Raw genomic sequence first — 20,274 nt, forward strand, 5'->3', positions numbered from 1 at the left:
AGTGGGACCTGGGGGGTGTGAGAGGGGCATTTCTAGGCAGGAGCCCCTTCTCTAAGCATGAGTGAATGCCAAAAGCCCAGAGCCTGAGGCAGTCTCCAAGCTCTCCTGTCTCCAGTCCTGCCCAACTCAAAGCATCACCATGCCTGAAAAGCATCCCCCATCATACCCCTGGGGGACCCTCTTTTTGGCACCCTCGGGGAGCTTTGTATTTTTAAGAATTGAGTCCCCTTAGAGAGCTGACCCTTCAACTCGCTAATCCTTCTGAGGAGTGACCGTGTAGGGCAGGACAGGGAGGGAGAGGTTGAGTGGGATGGACTCCTAGTGGGTAGGCTTTCTCCACACGTGGCTTCATTTAATCCCACAGCAGCTCTTATGCTCACTCTGTGGCCGGGGAAACAGAGGTCGGAGGTTAGGCTACTTGCCCGCAGTCGCACAGCTAACAAGTGGCTAAACCAGGATTTCTGCCCAGCTCTACCTGGTGGCTCCCACTCGACCTTGTGTCCAGGAGAGTCCTCACCCCCACTGACCAGCAGTGGCTCTCCCTGCACCCACAACCATGCTGGCCTTACTCGGGAAGTGAGTGGCTGGCTGCCAGTTGCTCCATGAAGGCAAAGAACGCCTCCTTCTCTTCAGTGTCGGCCTCCTCCTGCACTGGGAAGCTGGTGGCTACAGATCCTCGCTTGGAGGACTGTGGCCTCCTTCTGTGGAGCCTGTGGGTGCTCAGGCTGGAGCCAAAGATGTTCTCTGTGAGACAGAGGGGTGCAGAAGGGAGCAGAGTGGGGTTCGGCTCAGTCCCTTGACCTCCCACCTTGCCTTGCTCCAGTCATTGGGGAAATCATTATATCTGTGTCAGTCACATTTTACAGGGCCAGGGTCATACATTCCTCACATCAACCTTTGGAGTCTACTCAAGGGACACTGTGTCCCTTTTACAGATGAACATCTGAGGTCCAGAGAGGCCAAAAGACTTGCTGGAAGTCACACAGCAGCTCCACGGTGGCCAACACAGTCTTTTCACTCAGTCAAGGGATATTTATTGAGCATCTACTATGTGCTAGGGACAAAATTGGCCAAAATCCCTGCCCTGGTGGAGCTGACAGTCTATGAATGCTGAAAAGGACACTTTTTTTTTTTTTTTTTAAAGTAGATTTGCCAAGTGAGCTAAAGGAATGAACAGGGTAATTTCCACTGAGAGACTAGACAGAGTCTACTTTAGAGGGGGTGGTTAGGAGTGTCCTGAGGAAGTGACACTGGAACTGAGATGTGACTAACAAGAAGGAACAAGCGATGTAGATTTCTAGGGAAGCATATTCCAGGCTGAGAGAACAGCACATGCGAAGGCCCTGAGGTAAGAGCCAGATTGGCATGCTGGAGGAGGCGAGCGGTATTGAGTGAGCCCAAGAGGTTGGAAGGGTCTGGATGGTGCTGGCCTGTAGGCCCTGGGAAGGGGGTTGAATTTTGTTCCATAGACCTTGGGAAGTCCCCAGTATAGTGGGCACAATGGACACAGATGTGAAGATGGCCTCTTGGGGCTACATGGACAAAATGTTCCCTCTGCCCCACTCCCGATCCCAGACCCTCATTTCCCCTCCCTACTCCCAGCTTCTCAATCACCAGAACTGGAGCAACCACCTCCTGGGGCGGCCCCAACCTATAAATGCAGATTCCTGGCCTCCCTTCCTGTTGTTCCCCAACCTCTTGGACACTCAGCAGACCTGAGAACTCCAGATGGCTTTGCAGACATTAAAAGCTGAACAGTGCTTTTCAGGATCTCTGCAAGGACACCACTCCTTCCATTCCCTGGGCCAGAAGGTCTTCCCCCATCAAGGTCAGCAGGAATATTGTGCATCTCCGGCTCTGGTGTCTTTAGGTCCTTCTGGGCATGTCTTGAGAAGCCGGTGTTGGAGTAACCTTGGCCAGTGAGGGCTAAGGAAGGGCTTGGGAAGCCCCCACCCACTAAACATCACCCTCTGCTGCTCCCTGGGGCCTCGATTTCCTTTAACCAAAGCCAGAATGTGACCTTCTTCAGGCAGAAACAAGGCCTGTGGTCTCAAGAACAGGTGGTGCTTAACCTCTTGCTCAAGGGAAACCTTTTACTGGGGAGAAGACAAGGGAGGCATCAGAAAGCAAGCCTGGAGGCCTCTCTGGAGGAGGGGGATGTTCAGGGGAGCCGCCAGCCAATAAACTGCTCTCTCTGGTGGAAAGGAAGTCAAGTCTCCTGGGCTAGAGTCTTCAGGCTCAGCTCTGCCTCGAACCAACTGCCTTCCCACTCAGGCTTAGTGTTCTCATTTCCACAGAAATCTGTATCATCATCCATGCTCAGAACTGCCCTTGGGCATGTTATGAAGGTCCTGTGATTGGTAGGGAGTCCTGGGGTCTTTCCTGTCTGCCCAGCCTTGCCTCATGCTGGGCACACTCCTCAGAGGCCCCCCCAGGACAGACATACTGAGCCCAGAGCTGAATTCTTCAAGCGAGAGGCGTCCCTTCCGCTCCACATCCACCCAGTCAAAGATCATCCCCGGCTCCTCCTTGCTGCCCAGGAAGCTGAACTTGGCCACCTGCAAGGAAGAGGTAAGTTGGGCACTGTTCCCACTGGGGAGGGCTCTGGGTCACCCTCAGAAAAGGAGAGGGTGTTTGTCTTCAGCCATCCCCACCTCCCCTCTCCCCAGTTTTGGAGTCCCACCGCCAACCTGACCTCAAGGCCGACCCTTGAGGCTCTTGGACCCTATCCAAGGCCGCCCTCTCAGCAGTGCCTTGAACTTCATCCACACCTTTTCCCTTCCTCCATCCAACATCAAAACCTACCTGTTCTGAGTCTCATCCTTTTAGGACTCTAATAAAGGACAGTAGCCAATCCTCCCCAGAATGTGTTTATCAGTCTTCAAAAATTATCTAAAACTATTCAATGATGCAGTATAACAGACTATGTTCTGAATTAAAATATTAATAACTAGTTTAAAATTTTAATTAGAACTTGGAGGACTTCCCTGGTGGTACAGTGGTTAGGAATCCGCCTGCCAATGCAGGGGACACGGGTTTGAGCCCTGGTCCAGGAGGATCCCACACACCGCGGAACAACTAAGCCCGTGCGCCACAACTACTGAGCCTGTGCCCTAGAGCCCATGAGCCACAACTACTGAGCCCACGTGCCACAACTACTGAAGCCCATGCACCTAGAGCCCGTGCTCCACAACAAGAGAAGCCACCACAATGAGAAGCCCGCGCACCGCAATGAAGAGTAGCCCCAGCTCGCTGCAACTAGAGAAAGCCCGCACACAGCAACGAAGACCCAATGCAGCCAAGAATAAAATAAATAAATAAATAAATTTATTTTTTTTAAAAAAACTTGGAATTGCTTGTTCATGTTAAATATAGAATGAATCCTAGATTATTTTTTTATTACATATGGGTTAGGATTAAGCTCAGATGTATTCAGCAAAAACAAACTAACAAACAATAACAGAAAAACTCAAATAGCTGAGGCTTAAATAATAAAAGCTGAGATAAGTAATCTGAAGTATTCGGGCCAGGGCTGCTGTGGCAGCTCCACTATGTCTGCAGGGCCTCAGACTTCAAGCTTGAGGCTTAACTGTCCCTCAGTGCCACCCTCCACATGAAGGTGAAAGAAGCCTCCGGAACTCAGAAATCTCTATTCCAGACAACAGGATGGAAGAAGCAAGAAATAAAGGTGTCCTCCTTTCCTCATATGAAAATAATTCCATCTCACCTTTCCCAGATGCATATATTTTACATAGCTGCAATATTATGATGTATATAATGCTGTACCTTTTTCTTATCCATAATTTCTTCACATCCATAACTCTCATTGAAATTGCTCCTTCATACTCTTGAATGGGTGTTCCAAAATTACTTAACTTTTCCCCTGTTCTTGGACATTTTTTGGCTCTGTTTTCACTTCTATAAATAAAATGCAATGAATACCGAAAAGAAAATTATCTAAAACTTGAAAATAAGTACAAAGAGTGGACAGCACATCCTTTCAGTATTCTACAGGGGGGTCAAGGCCACCCAAGCATCTTCTAGATTCTGTGAATGTACTTAATTCAACACATGGTACTGATTAGGGGTCCCAGACTAAATGAAGTCACATGTTAACTTGTAGATTTTGTCCAGGAGAGATGTAAATAACTTTTGTCTGACAGAACAGATAACCCCAAAGATTTATGGCCTGTTGTACATTAACCAGCTTTAAAAAAAATCTATCTCAGCAATCCGATTCTAACATTTCTTTGTTAAATTGTCCAGCTTTTAAAGTGCTCTTTCAACCATTCATAACATCTCTCATTAATAAATGAGTTAAATAAAACCTCTGGTATAGACTCATTTTATTTTTGTCTAAGGGTCATGATTTTACCTTTTTGGAAATTCTACTTTGACAGTTTTGGAGGTTCATGGAGATGCCCCAGTGGACTCAGCTGTCAGAACCCAGTAAACTGCATTGCTGGAAAAAGAGCCCCAGATGGACTCTGGGAACCCAGGAACTTTTTTTCTTGGCTCTTGAAGGGAATCCCAAGTGTGGCAGAACTTTAAGTTTGCTGACTGTTTCTCTAGGTTTTACGTTTTTGTTTTTACTGATTTTCTGCTTCTGGTTTTGGTGGTAGCCATGATGGGGAATTCCGTTTTATGGACTGACCATTTGGAGATCTCCATGGGATACATGAAGGAGACCTAGTGTCTGTTGGTTGAGAGACAACAGAAAATCAGGTTTGCTAATCCTTTGTTGTTGGTGGTGGTGTGTTTGTTTTTCTAGGTGTGACCTCAAATCGGTTAAGAATTTCGTGCCCGCTGGGGAGGAGAACAGCTCTTTGAAATCTGAACTGCAGAGTTTTTGTTTCTGTGTTTACTTTTGACCTGTGGCTAGGGTTGGAGAAAAGAAGCCCTGTCTGTGTGTCTACATGTCTGTAATTCAGAATGGCCCTTAACTCTCATTGTGAGTGTGAATATTTTTCTGTATCTGGGTATTAATGACTTAGAGTACTACATCTCTCACAGGGGTTCTGTGTGGATTGGTTTGTAGAGACAAATAAATGTTTATATAAATCTAATGGCCCCCAAAGTCACAGGAAAAAAAAAAAGAAACTGAACTTCTAATGCTTTAAATGTGCTGGACTTTAAAAAAAATCCCTCTTACAAGAAATTGCTAACTCAGAAAACTTTTAAGGAGCCAGGTTCAGATAATTAAGGTGAATCTTTGACAAATTAAATTAAATTGGTTTAGGACTTCCCTGGTGTTGCAGTGGTTAAGAATCCACCTGCCAATGCAGGGGACACGGGTTCGAGCCCTGGTCCGGAAGATCCCACATGCCACGGAGCAACTAAGCCCGTGTGCCACAACTACTGAGCCTGTGCTCTAGAGCCCACTAGCCACAACAGCTGAGCCCGTGTGCCACAACTACAGAAGCCCGGGTGCCTAGAGCCCGTGCTCCACAACAAGAGAAGCCACCGCAATGAGAAGCCCACGCACTGCAACGAAGAGTAGACCCTGCTCACCACAACTACAGAAAGCCTGTGCACAGCAACGAAGACCCAACGCAGCCAAAAATAAATAAATAAAATAAATTTATTTTAAAAATTAATTAATTACGTAAATTGGTTTAATAATTTTGGTTTACAAAAGACAAATAATAGCTATCTCTGTTTTCTCCATCTTATATTAAATATAATACAAGTATACATTCTATTTTTCATAAGATCTGGATTTGTTTTTCATGAAGAAACTAGTTAATCTGAATTTCCTACACTTCTCATTTTGTTTTACTTATCAAATAAGCCGACATTATCTTTACATGATGTTTAAGATTATAAAAATGTGAATCTGGGGAATTCCCTGGTGGTGCAGTGGTTAAGAATCCGCCTGCCAATGCAGGATTCGATCCCTGGTCCGGGAAGATCCCACATGCCCTGGAGCAACTAAGCCTGTGCATTACGACTACTGAGCCTGCGCTCTAGAGCCCGCGAGCCACAACTACTGAGCCTGCCTGCTGCAACTACTGAAGCTCGCGTGCCTAGAGCCCGTGCTCTGCAGCAAGAGAAGCCACAGCAATAAGAAGCCCACGCACCGCAACAAAGAGTAACCCCTGCTCACCGCAACTAGAGAAAGCCCATGCACAGCAATGAAGACCCAACGCAGCCAAAAATCAATCAATAAATTTTTTTTAAAAAAATGTGAATTTGTGTTTAACTCAGTTGATTCATTATTGTAACAAATTTTATATCAACAGTACTTATATTTTTTTAGTGTGTCACCTTACACACAATTTCCGAGAGCCTTAGGTAGCTTGAAACTGAACTAATAGTAATTAAGTTAATTGATAAATAATTTTTGGCTACCTGGAAAATTTCTAAGAAAAATTTAATACTGAAACATTGATAGCTAAGCATAATTTTAAATATATATCTTTTTACTTATTTTTACATGCTAAAGAGCAGCTGTATCTTTGGGTCATGTTAGTGAGCGAATTCATTTTTTCCACTTTAAATAGTTATGCAAGGGAAAGCAGGGATTCAAGTAGATATGTGTCTACCCATATTCATATCAGCTATGTTAACAATAGCTAAAAGATGGAAGCAACTCAAATGTCCATCAAGGGATGAATGGATAGGCGAAATGTGGTATATACAAACAATGGAATATTATTCAGCCTTAAAAAGGAAGGGAATTCTGACACATGCTACAACGTGGATGAACCTTGAGGACATTATGTTAAGTGAAACAAGCCAATCACAAAAAGACAAATACTATATGATTCCATTTATATGAGGGACCTAGAGTGGTCAAATTCAAAGTAGAGTCGGGGTTTCCAGGGGAGAGGGAGCTGGGAGAATGGGAGTTAGTATTCAATGGGTACAGAGTCTTCTTTAGGGAAGATGAAGAAAATCTGGAGTTGGATGGTGGTAATGGTGATGGTTGCACAGCATAATGTCACTGAACTCTGCACATAAAAATGGCTAAAATGGCAAATTTTAAGTTATGTATATTTTATCACAATTTTTTTCAAGTTATGCAAGGGATATGTGTGACTGTAGAAAGTCATGTTGTGTATTTGTGAGCTTTGCTAGTTTACTAAAATGCTGTCTAAGACAGTTCTCAATTATTTACCCATTAGTTTTTTCTGGGAAATAGAGTTTAATTACTTTGTTAAAAGTTATAATCACTCCGATGTTTGAGATGATACTAGGAACAAGAGTGACAGAGAAAAACAACTGTGTCTGCAAGGAAAATGGGATGTGCTTTTGCTTTCCAAGGGATAAGGGAAGTGGTTTTGTCTTAAAGTGCTTGGTTGTTCCAGAACATGAAAAAGCAAAATCTGAATGGATATAGAGAGTAGTAGAGGATTTGTTGAAAGGGAATCTTATTTGTCTTGATTTATAACACCTGAGTCTGAAAATAGACTATGAAGTATATGTTAACATTTTGCTAAATTTGGCTCAGTTTTGATGGGTTTAAAACTCAATCAATAGGGGGCTTCCCTGGTGGCATAGTGGTTGAGAATCCACCTGCCAATGCAGGGGACACAGGTTCGATCCCTGGTCCGGGAAGATCCCACATTCCGTGGAGCTACTGAGCCTGTGCTCTAGAGCCCTTGAGCCACAACTAATGAGCCTGTGTGCCGCAACTACTGAAGCCCGCGCGCCTAGAACTGAGAAGCCCGTGCACTGCAACGAAGAGTAGCCCCCACTCACCACAACTAGAGAAAGCCCGTGCGCAGCAGCGAAGACACAACACAGCCAAATAAATAAATAAATAAATTTATTTTTTAAAAAAATCAATCAATCTTGTGAAAGTTTTACTGCCACATGTTATATTAATGCAAAACTAGAATTTGGCTCCATCTCTATTAAAATGATAAATTGGTCTTAGAGCTCTAGGCAAGGGTTAAGAAGGGGTTACTATTAATCTTCTGTGTAAGTTGCCCGGAAAACTGATTCCATGTCTCAGCAGAATAATTTTCTCTGCTTTATTTTGGCTTTATCATGTTCTAATTTTCTTTAAAACAAAAAGCAGAGCCACTTCCCCTATAAAAGAGCTAAATATCCTTGCAATAGTGTTGCCTTCTATGTTTATTTCAAAATGTTTTATTTTATTGTCACTTTGATTAAATAGGAAACCAAGTACTATTTCTCAGGATCCCATGATTCTATCTTAATCTAGTGCTCTATCTTCTCTGATAGCTCCTTTGGTTTTGCCTTCCCAACATCAGATCCTAAATTAAAAAAAAAAATTAAATTAAAATGTCAGGATAAAAAAAAAAAGTCAAGATATCTTTCTCTTTATTTATTAAATACCTCAACACTATTACAAGAGCATCGTGGGAAGAACTGTCAGATCAGAAAAGATATTCAGCCTTTCCTAGGCTAAGTTTACATAGGTAAAACACTCTTAATATAAATATTTCAGAAACTGCATGCTTTAGGGGAAGGCCCTAGAGATTTCTCAATGTCTTTACTATGCAAAATATGTTCTTATCTTCAGGGGAAACACTGATCAAACTCTTATGAAATAGTTATATACCGTATCCCAATAGAACATTTTACTCTCTTCCATTCTGATATTATTAGTTACTGTAATAACTACAGGCTTTCAGTCTCATTACTAAACACATTTCTGCTTTCCTACCCTTGCCTGAAGGCTTGGTTACAAGCTGCAGGGCAGCTTGTGTCTTCCACAAAGCACAGAATCAAAGTCTTGGGGAAAAGGACCGTACCAGGTTCTATGAACTATTGATGCTTTACTTGGGTACAGGATTCCAAGCTGGCATTACCCGACTTTCAGACTGAGCCAGTGGATCACAATTTCTAGGACTCTTTTCAGTCCAGAAGCAGCCAGCTCACCCAAGATCCAGTAGATCAAGAATTAATTACGTGGAACTGAATGAATGGTTGAAGGAAATCGAGTTGTGGTTATTTGCTGGGAATATAGTTGATATTATATTTTTAGTGCTTTATTTTTATGGATGTATGAGGAAATCTTCTCTCTGTCTTCTTGAGCTGTCTCTAACCTTCAGTTTAGGAAATTATGCTTTCATAAACTGAAATTTAACATTTTAAATGGTATCTGAATCTCACTGACCCCCTCCTGATTCAGAAACCAATACTTTTCCTGAATCTCTTTCCTTTCTCTGACAATATAGTTATTTACACAGTTTCAATAAGAATCTGTCCTCCTTTTTACTGGGATATAGTTGAATAGATCAGTTGTGTAACTGGATGTTGTATTAAAAGATGATTCTCAGGTAATCAAGTGTGACAAGTTCACTGTAAGGAACACTTGTGGAAGCAATGCCTGCAGAGCTCTCGCAGGAAGCTGGCCTGGAAACAGGTGATAAGGAAGGTTACTTCTGGGCAGGAGAGGGACCTTAGAAAAATTGGGAACCTCAAGAAGAGAGGAAGTCCCTCACATTTATAGGTGCTGCAGGTGAAAGATGCTAGAGAGAGTCTTATGCTTGGTTTCCATATTAGTAGGGAGGCCAACTTGGTCCAGTTTGCCCAAGACTTTCCCAGTTTCAACACTGAAAGTCCCACATCCCAGGTACCCCTCCAGCCCAGGCAAACTGGGACAGATGGTCACTCTAGGTAGAAGAGCGAATAACAGAGATTTTTAAAGTCCAGCTTAAGATTCCATATGAAAACTTCTGGAGAGAAGCTAAAATGGCTCAATACTTCAAAATTCTAGATTTGCAGAGCCCAGTCAAGGAGGCCCACATGCTTTATTTGCACCCTCGCTGCATCTAAGGAAATGATCGAGCCAAACCAAATGAGATCACACTTTTTTATGTCAAAAATAAAAAACTTTGGAGATTATTTATGATCACAGGAAATTATCTGAAACTTGGAAATAAGGCAAAAAAGGTAGACAGCACATCCTTTCAATATTATACGGGGGTAAAGACTACCCAAGTGTTGTCTAGACGAGAGGAATGCACTTAGTTCATCTCATTGTTTACCTTTCATTAGAAGTCCCAGACTTATCGAAGTTACTTGTTAACTTGTAGATTTTGTCCAGGAGAGGTGAAAATAATTTTTGTCTAGTAGTACAGATAACCCCAAAGATTTATGGCCTGTTGGACATTAGCCATTTTTAAAACTGAACTCAGCAAACTTATCCTAACACTCTTCTGTCAAATTGCCTATAAATATTCCAGCTTCTCAAATGCTCCTTGAACCTGTCATAACATCTTACTGGTTCCCTCACTGATTGATAATAATAATGAATTAGATAGATCTTTGATAAGTACTGATTTTATATTTACTCAAAAGTCTTTTTTTTTTAAAACCATTTTGAAAATTATATTTTAACATCAGCCATTTGTATTTTTTTGTGGTCCTGAGGGTGGAATATAGGATGGGTCAGTTTTGATGGGGGAAGAACAAAGTCTGGAGCATAGAGCAGTATCAGGAGGAGACAGCAGGTCCAGTGAGACTCCAGCAACCCACATAGGACCCTTTGTAGAAAATGAAGAGAAACCAAAAAAAAAAAAAATCCAGCCAATTTTGGTCTAGGTCACAGCCTAAGATTACTTCTTGGCATGTACAACCTTGGCTGATCTTCTGTTTCACTGAAGTTTGCAGTCATTGACATTGTTTGATTTCCAGGGTCCTGACTGCTCCCCAAGATAAACTTCCCTGCTCAGTGGGCTTAAAATTATACCATTTGCAAGTTACTTCTTTGGCCTAAAACCTTTCCTTTGTTAATATGCAAATGTTTCTGGAAGAGGGTAACACAAAAGACCTTATCAATCATTTACACATTAGTATAAACAAATTCCTAGCCTTTCCTAAGAGCAAATTTGAGATGAGAGAAAGGGAAAACAGCAGACAAGCTCTACTTTCCTGGGATGGGAGAGTCTCAGAAGGCTGTGGAAAAGGGATTCAGGGGGATGGGGCCTTGGACTCACCGCCAGGTCCTCTCGAGTGACAAAGCCCCTCTCCTTGGCACCACAGTCCTGGAAGAAGCCCTGCAGTTCTGCAGCTGACTGGGAGGACCAGGACTCTGGCTCGGGGGCCACAGAGGCATCCTGGCCATCAGCTGGCTCTCGCATCTGCTGCCGGCGGCTGGAGCCTAGCTTCCGGCCCTTTCGGGGCACTCTCTGTCCACTCTCCATGGTGCTTTGGCCTGGGGACAGAGAGGTGAGGGGACACTGGGCTGCTGAACACAGTCACTCCCTGCTCAAAACTCTCCCATGACTCCCCATCACCCCTGGAGAAAACCCACGGTGGCTGACGAAGCCCTGCCTGATCTGACCTGCACTGGCCTCTCTGACTCATCACCCACCCCCAGCTGACGGCCTCCCACACATCCCGCTCAGGGCCTTTGCCCTTTCTGTTCCCTCGCCTGGAATGCTCTTCCCTGAGGTATCCACATGCCCTCATCTCCTTCAATTCTCTGTTCAACTGTCAAAAGTCTTCTCCGGGACTTCCCTGGTGGCGCAGTGGTTAAGAATCCACCTGCCAATGCAAGGGACACAGGTTTGATCCCTGGCCCTGGAAGATCCCACATGCCGTGGAGCAACTAAACCCGTGCGCCACAACTGCTGAGCCTGCGATCTAGAGCCCACGAGCCACAACTACCGAGCCCACACACCACAACTACTGAAGCCTGCACGCTCTAGGGCCTGCATGCCGTAACTACTGAGCCCGCGTGCTGCAACTAGTGAAGCCTGTGCACCTAGAGCCCATGCTCCACAACAAGAGAAGCCACCGCAATGAGAAGCCCGTGTACCGCAACGAAGAGTAGCCCCCGCTTGTGGCAACTAGAGAAAGCCCACGGGCAGCAACGAAGACCCAACGCGGCCAAAAAAAAAAAAAGTCTTCTCCAGCCATCATAGGTTCTATTGCCTTACTTGGGGGTGGTTACACAGGATGGTTCAGGATCTCACTGTCTGAAAGACCAGAAAGAAGCAACTTGCTGCTCTACCAGCTTATCTCCTCACATCACAGCTTCCGGAAGGGGCTCTCTCCATCCTCCCTTCCTCCCTCTCTCAGCCTCACCTGGCCTCCAACCTCTTTTTCCTCCTCAACAACATTTCTCTACTCCTTCCACATATGCACCAGGGAATCCGTAGCTCCCCCACATGGCTTTTATGGCCTTTCAAGACGTGCGCATCCTTCACCCCCTCACCTCTGCATCCCATCATGGTCCATGTCAACCTTTCTGAACCACTCGCCATTCCTGGAATGCCAGATTCCCTCCCACACTTGCTCCCTTTGCCCCAAACCTCCCTGATTCTCTCACCCCCTTGCCTAGCTGATACCTCTTCCTCCCTCACCTTAGAGTCTAAACTCCTCCCTGAAGCTCCCCCATGCTTCAAGCAGGGTTCATGCCCCTTTATCTGTGACCCCATGATGTTCTGGGCTCCCCCTATAGGAATATTACTCTGTGCCTCAGTCCACACTGCTCCCAGCTCCCTAGCACATAGTAGGTGCTCAAGTAAGTGTTGTCAAATTCATTAATTGGGGTACTTTCATCTGTCACTCAAGGTCAGTTAGTCAATTGATAAGGATTTTGATGGATAAGGATTTGTCCAGGTGAGGCCTCAAGGTAGGAGAGAAGGAGGCTAGAGTCTGGAAGGAGTAGAGTCTGGTCCTAGTGGGGGGTGGCGAGGGGGAGGTGAGAATAAGTCTGGGGCACGTAGAACTGTATAGGGTGGGAGGGGTTTGATGTGCACATAGGCAGCTTCCTGCAGGTGCTGAGACTTGAGCCAAGCTCTAAAGGAAGCGGGTAAGATTTAGAAGCAGCGAACAGCATGTGTGAAGGGACTGCTGAAGCAGGAGCACTGCACCCATCCTGGACTTTTCCTGTTGGGGGTCAAAGGTCACAGACAGGCTGAGTGGAGGGATCGTGGGCTCTGCCTCAGGGGTAACGGGCTCATTGCAGGGGTCTGGAGCCACTGGTCTAGCCTCCCCTTGGGCAAGTTCCTTCACACAGGTTGCATAGAACCTGAATGAAGCAATTCCTCACCCTTGGGGAGGCCCCAAACTTTAAAGTGAAGTAGAGTCTCTGACTCCTCATCAGTTATTGCCTCTTTCTCTTCCCTTTCTGCTTTTTCTCTCTACCTGTTTCTCTCCATATCTCTTTCTGTCTCTCTCTTGGGGCCTTCAAAGTCTGCTTCAGATGCAGTTTTAAGATTATAGATGTAAAACCGCAGTGGTGTGCTGGAGCCACATATTAGAGGCTTGCAAGAGCCAATTGTGTACCTCTCTTCCCAACTCAGCCACCTGCAATCAGCCGCTGTGGGAGTATTTACACCATGGGAATCAGCAAATGCTACAAATCAGGGATTTTTCCCCCAAAGAACAGTTACCAGAACATCTCTTCTGCCCAAACCCTTCCAAGATCTAGCATGCATTTAAGCAACAACTGTTCACTGAGCACCGACTGAATGCCGGCACAGTGGAAAACGAGCCTGCTGTGATGTGTGAGGTTCCATTAGGCAAATTAGGAAAAGTGCCCCTTCCTCTGGGCAGATGCAGCCCAGTGCCAGGGCCCACGGGTTGGCAAGTGGACTGTGGGCTGGATTCCAGTCCCCACTCACCCCCTTGGCCAGGTACCCTTGTACAGGACACAACATACATACCCAAGTGGAGCCTCTGGCCCTGTAGTTATAGGGGTGGACTAACTCCTGGTCTCCCCTAGAGGCACTCACATAGCCTCATGCAGGAGAAGACACAAAATTAATTACAGCACAGTGTGGAAGGGGCAGTAAACCTGTGTGCCAAGTGCTGTGAGAGCACTGCAAAAGGAATAACTCGCCAGTGCCTATCAGGGAGGACTTCCTGGGGGAGGTGACATAATTTAGCAGTGAGTTCCAGGGCAGGAGAGATCAGATTTAACCCTGGATCCCCTCATGATGCCCAGCCTTGCTCTGGGCATGTGTTGGACACTCAGTTACTCACTGTTTCCTCCGCTGACATACACTGTCCTTCAGAATGTGGGTTGTTCTACTAGATAACTGAGTAGACTCAAAAAATATTAGTGTCGTAAAAGAAAAAATAAAGCAGGGGGACTGTTCTATATTCAAGAGAATAAAGATAAATGGCACCTGAATATAGCATGCAATCGTTAATTGGATTTCCCTTCAAAAAACAAAACAGTAGGGGGCTTCCCTGGTGGCACAGTGGTTGGGAATCCGCCTGCCAATGTAGGGGACACGGGTTCGAGCCGTGGTCCGGGAAGATCCCACATGCTGCGGAGCAACTGAGCCCGTGCGCCACAACTACTGAGCCCACGTGCCACAACTACTAAAGCCCGCACGCCTAGAGCCCGTGCTCCACAACAAGAGAAGCCACCGCGATGAGAAGCCTGCACACCGGAACGAAAGAGTAGCCCCCGCTCGCCGCAACTAGAGAAAGCCTGCGCACAGCAATGAAGATCCAATGCAGCCAAAAATAAATAAATTAATTAATTAAAAAAAAAAAACACAGTAGGAATAAGGGACATTTTGGGGGCAACCAGGGAAATTTGAATATGGACTTTATATTAGATGATATTCACTGAGCAATGTGAAATTTCTTACGTGTGGTACAGGTGTTGTGATCATGTAGAAGAATCTCTTTGTCTTTAAGTGATCCGTGCTGAAGTGTATAATGTCTGCATCTCACTTTCAAATGATTCTGAGTAAATACATAAGCAAATGAACAGGAAATAAATGTGGGTGGGAGGGGGAGAGTAAATGGGGCAAATTGTTAGCCATCTGTCCAATAGCATTCATTGAACTATTTGCTCAACTCCTTTGTAGATTTGAAAGATTTCTTAATAAAAAGCAGGGGAGATAGGAATTCCCTGGTGGTCCAGTAGTTAGGACTTCATGCTCTCACTGCCGGGGCCCAGGTTCAATCCCTGGTCGGGGAACTGAAATCCCGCAAGCCATGGTTCGGCCAAAAAAACAAAAACAAAACAAAAACAAAACACCGGGGTGGGGGTGGGGGAGAAGCCAAGAATGAGATTCTAGGGGTTAGAATAAAGAATTTCCTCCACAAGTCTAACTGTCCTTCCGCTAGTATCTCCCACTCCCCCATCACCCTCCATGTTGCCCCTGGAAACAATGATGAGATACACACCCCTCCTTGGGGTGCATCTGTCCACACCCAGAGGTCAACATCCATCCTCACTCACCATCCCCCTAAGAGGGGAGCTCCCTCCCTCCATGACCCCACGGCCCTCCAATGGGCTGGGCCTTGGGCCTTGTGTATTGTAATCAAAGAAACATTCACTGAGCGTCAGTACCAGAAGAGAGTCCAACCCACCCTCTTGACCCATAAATGTGGAAAAAGTGGCCAAGAGAGGCAGTGACTTCCAGTCCCAGTGCTTTAGAGTCAGACAGACTCTGCCTCCTGAGCCCTGCCGCTCACTGGCTGTGTGACCTTGGGCAAGTCACATAACATCCCTGTGCCTTAGTCTCCTCACTGGAACATGAGACTAATATCTACCACACACGGTTGTTGTGAAGATGAGAGGAGACAATTGAAGTGGAAACACCACTTCCCATTCCCAGCAGAGCCCACCTCCCTTCTGGCTTTACTTACTTTCTTTTTTTTTAATTAATTTACTTATTTATTTTTGATTGGGGATCTTAGTTCCCCGACCAAGGGTTGGACCCATGCCCCCTGCAGTGGAAACACAAATTCTTAACCACTGGACCACCAGGGAAGTCCCCTGGCCTTATTTTCTCTTAGCGCTTGTCACCTTCCCAGAATAGAGTATTTTTATTCATTTATTTGGTAAAATTTGCGTCTCCTCTTACTGAAACAGAAGCCTCATGTGAGTAAGGAATTTACTCTTTTGTTCACTGCTCTATCCCAAATGCCTAGAACAGTGCCTCGGATATAGTCGGCGCTTAGTAAATATTTGTTGAATATATAATCCATGTAAAGCACTCACAGCTATGCCCCGAAAACAGCAACCACTGGGTAAAGTTAGCCATGACAATTGTGGTGACAACATGGATGAGGGTGAAATTCCATTTGAGTCTCATAAAAGTTGAGTGCTGTACAGATATGATTTATCCCCACTCAGCAGATGAGGAAACTGAGGGAGGTTGGCTCCGAAAGGCAGAGACCTGCCCAAGCCATGATGTCGGAAGCAAATCTGGCACCAGATCCACTCTCCTGGTTTGTCATGGGACAGACTTGCCCCAGGACCACTTCTTGGAGAGGCACCTCCTCGGCGGACAGGAGGTCCCTCTGTGGATCACAGACGCCTGACAGAGCAGCCATGATGGGACAGGACTTTGGAACAGGGCAGAGTGGGCAGGCTTTGCTCAGGCTGTGAGACTTGGGAACTCAAGTTCCACGTGTGCTTCTGTTGATGGAGATAACACACACATGAAGCAGCAAGATAAGATTCCCAGTGCTGAAGCTTCTAGAACTGAAGTGCTGGGGGAAGGGTCTACTGTGATGTGGGTACCACGTCACTGAGTCTGTCAGGCTCCCACAAGTGAAGGGAGTTAGAATCCTGAAATAGATCCCCTGTGACCACATCGCAGGACATGGGATGCTCTTGACATCGCTGTCCGGGAGGTCCTAGTCGAGCTGCACCCCATTTCCATCAGTCCCCTGGCACGTTGTAAGAAAGCAGCACTTCCTGGACACCTCACCAGTCCCCGCTATGCCGAAGGCCTCAGCATCAGCCCTCTGAGTCCGTCAATCCTTCTCTCCCTGGAGGGTACTTGGTGGCCCCCTCCTTGCCTGTCAGGAGGCCTAGGGCAGAAAGGCAGCAGGTGACCTACCGCCAGTTCTGTCTCAACACACCTGTCACCATCAGTCAGGGACAGTGGACTGCCCCCTCACGGCTTTGCAACGTGCGCCTAAAAACAGTCTATGCCCCCAACATGGCCAGGTATGGCCACTCAGAGACAATGGGGACGTCCTTCAGTCAGTCCTCACGTGTGTACATGTGTGTGCGCACATATATGTGCACACGCACACACACACACACACACCCCTCCCTCACGGTCAACTCTCACAGTCAGACAGGACACCCCTCACAGCTGCTAGCGTCTAAGAAGGTCCCTGCCCTCTCAGAGTCACTCAGAACAACACCCTCAGAGTCAGCCAGCAGGGGCAGCCCTCCGTCAGAGGCCCCTCCTCTGCCATATTCCCCTTATTTTTTTTATTTTTGGCCGAGTGCTGTGTCTTGTGGGATCTTAGCTCCCCAACCAGGGATCGAACCCAGACTCCCAGCAGCGGAAGCACGGAGTCCTAATCACTGGACCGCCAGGGAAGTCCCCACATTCCCCTTATTGATCATCACTACCTCATACCTGTAACAGTGGGAAACCTCATCCTGGCCAGGAGCACACATACACACACGCACCCCCAGCACTACTACCTCTCCCCACTTCCTCGCCCAAGAAATCATATAAAGTTTGAGGCCAGACTTGAGGGCAAATGAATCCTGCTCCCAGGCATCCCAGAAATCAGCTCCCCACTGTAGGATTCGGTTCAGCAAACAGGCACCACAGGCTTTCCCTCAGGAAGTGGAGAGTCTTGTAAGAAGGATGCTGTGGGGGACAGGGACAGAATCACAGCATCTGTGATTGCCTTAGGGCCTCTCCCAGTTCCATCATTCTCTCTCCAAAGGGCCGAGGAACTGGGTCTGCGCTTCACTCCAACTACTTCAATAACTACAAGTAACAGCGATAGTCACAGAACCCAAATTGTCCATGTCAGTGGGTCTGAGAGACCTCCTAGTATATTTATCCTCTCCCTTCCCCCCACTAACCTGATAGAGAAACCGAGGCTCTGAGAAGCCAGGTGACTTGCCCAGGGTCACATGGCCATTTAAGGGTAGGTAATCTATCCAAGTCTCCTGCCCAAGTGCCTTCTGCTAGATGCAGAGAGGTCCAAATTCATGAGAAAAGGGCTTAGCCCTTTGCACCTCGTCCCAGGAGCTGGGTGGGGACCACAGCTCCCTCCCCCATCCTCACCCCGCCAAAGAAAAGAAGCATTGCAACTCCAGGGTAGCTCCCACCTCTCAGAGGCTCCCAATCGTGCATGCAGCCCCGTGCCTCCTGGACCCGGTAATGAGGCAACAACTGCCCCCAGGAGCCCACGAGCTCTGGAACTGTTAACAGTCTTGTCTCTTGCTTAATCACTCTTTCCGTTCCCCGGGGAGCCAATCTCCTGTGTTAATCTATGGGACTTCCTGTCGAAGTGACCACTGGTTACACTTTCACCATCTTGCCTGGTACTCCCGAGGAGCCCTAGCCTTACAATCTTGGAACTGGAGAAAGCTGGAGCTGGTGGGGAGGCCACAGAAGCTCTTCAGGGTAAGGTCATCCAGTTCTCAGTAGCAAAGCCAGAACTTGGACCCGAGTCTCTGGTTGTCAGAGTGATGCCTGCCTCACCTTATCCCAGCCAAAACGTTGAAGGGCACAGTTATGGCTAAAGCTGAGTGTATACACCATGCCTTACCTCAGATCCTCACTCTCAGACCACGTCTTCAAAATCCAGTGGAGGCCCACACCCAAAGCATCTTCTAGGGAATGTCTAACCTAACACCAAAATATATTGTAGAATTGTACATCCATCAGAACTGCATGGTACTGGAGCATAAATATAAATGGATGAACTGATGGGACAAAATAAAGAATAGAAAGGGGGACTTCCCTGGTGGCGCAGTGGTTAAGAATCCACCTGCCAATTCAGGGGACACGGGTTCAAGCCCTGGTCTGGGAAGATCTCACATGCCACAGAGCAACTAAGCCCATGCACCACAACTACTGAGTCTGTGCTCTAGAGCCCGTGAGCACAACTACTGAGTCCACGTGCCACAACTACTGAAGCCCACGAGCCTAGAGCCTGTGCTCCGCAACAAGAGAAGCCACCGCAACGAGAAGCCCGCGCACCACAACAAAGAGTAGCCCCCACTCACTGCGACTATGGAAAGCCCATGAGCAGCAATGAAGACCCAACGCAGCCACAAATAAATAAATAAGAATAGAAAGAAACAGACTCACTATATATGGGAATTTATTGTATGATAAAGGTGGCATTTCAAATCAGTGGAGAGGGACTTCCCTGGTGGTCCAGTGGGTGAGACTCCGTGCTCCCAATGCAGGGGGCCCGGGTTCAATCCCTGATTGGGGAACTAGATCCTGCATGCATGCCGTGACTAAGAGTTCGCATACCACAACTAAAGATCCCGCATGCCACAACAAAGATCCTGCCCACTGCCGTTGAGACCCAGTGCAGCCAAAATAAATATAAACAAACAAACAAATAAATAAATATGTTTAAAAAATAAACTTTCAAAAAAAAAAACAAATCAGTGGAGAAACAATGGTTTATTCAGTAAACTGTGGGAAGAACGGGCTAGGTATCTGCAGAAAACAAAGTTGGAGCTCTAACTCTAAAATAATTCCAGATCAAAAGTTTCAGCATTTAAAAAAAATCGTACAGGGCTTCCCTGGTGGCGCAGTGGTTGGGAGTCCGCCTGCCGGTGCAGGGGACACGGGTTCGAGCCCTGGTCCCGGAGGATCCCACATGCCGCGGAGCTGCTGGGCCCGTGAGCCACAATTACTGAGCCTGCGCGTCTGGAGCCCGTGCTCCGCGACAAGAGAGGCCGCGATAGTGAGAGGCCCGCGCACTGCGATGAAGAGTGGCCCCCACTTGCCACAACTGGAGAAAGCCCTAGCACAGAAACGAAGACCCAACACAGCCATAAATAAATAAATAAAATTTAAAAGAGATAAAAGAAAATCAATAATTAAAAAAAAAAAAAGAATTAAACTTAAAAAAAAAAAAATCGTACAATTATATGTTGTTTGCAATTTGCTTCAAAATAGTCAAGGGATGGGGGAATGTGTGGGACATAGGTGAAATGAGACTGGCCCTGCCCTATTCTGACTGCTGTTGAAGTTGATGAGAGTAACCCTGGCTCCTTCTATTCTTCTCTCTACTTTTGTGTATGTTTGAACAAATGCCAAAAGAAATTATTGGGTAATTTAAAAAATAATCTTGGAGCATTTAAGGCCTTTCCAGGCATATCAAAAAGCATAAGAGGCCGTAAAAGAAAAGACTGAGGCAATCCACCAGATAGAAATTTTTAAAGAAAAAAATAAAACAAATGAATGGTAAAAACAAAAAAAATTACCATTGACAAAAAGGCAAACAAACTATGAAAAAATATGCACATAGCACAGAAAGTAAGCTAATTTCCTTTTTATATCATGAGTTCTTGCAGATCAGTGTAAAACCAATAATGCATTAGAGAAATTGTTATATATGAATAGATAACTCATGGGAAAAAATATG

General features: G+C 46.1%; 1 protein-coding gene across 1 annotated transcript in view; it reads right to left on the reverse strand.

Annotated features, from left to right (window-relative positions):
- Positions 1 to 18,014, reverse strand: part of RAB44 (RAB44, member RAS oncogene family) — a 33,530-nt gene extending 15,516 nt beyond the window's left edge. The window contains exons 1-4 of the mRNA XM_061195117.1: positions 17,990 to 18,014; positions 10,917 to 11,134; positions 2,447 to 2,558; positions 570 to 744 (exon numbers count right to left, since the gene is read on the reverse strand). Coding sequence (XP_061051100.1) covers positions 570 to 744; positions 2,447 to 2,558; positions 10,917 to 11,134; positions 17,990 to 18,014 — 530 coding nt within the window. The remainder of the gene's footprint in view (positions 1 to 569; positions 745 to 2,446; positions 2,559 to 10,916; positions 11,135 to 17,989) is intronic.
- Positions 18,015 to 20,274: the final 2,260 nt, after the last annotated feature.

Source organism: Eubalaena glacialis, chromosome 7 (genome assembly GCF_028564815.1).
Source record: "Eubalaena glacialis isolate mEubGla1 chromosome 7, mEubGla1.1.hap2.+ XY, whole genome shotgun sequence".
NCBI classification, from domain to species: Eukaryota; Metazoa; Chordata; class Mammalia; order Artiodactyla; family Balaenidae; genus Eubalaena; species Eubalaena glacialis.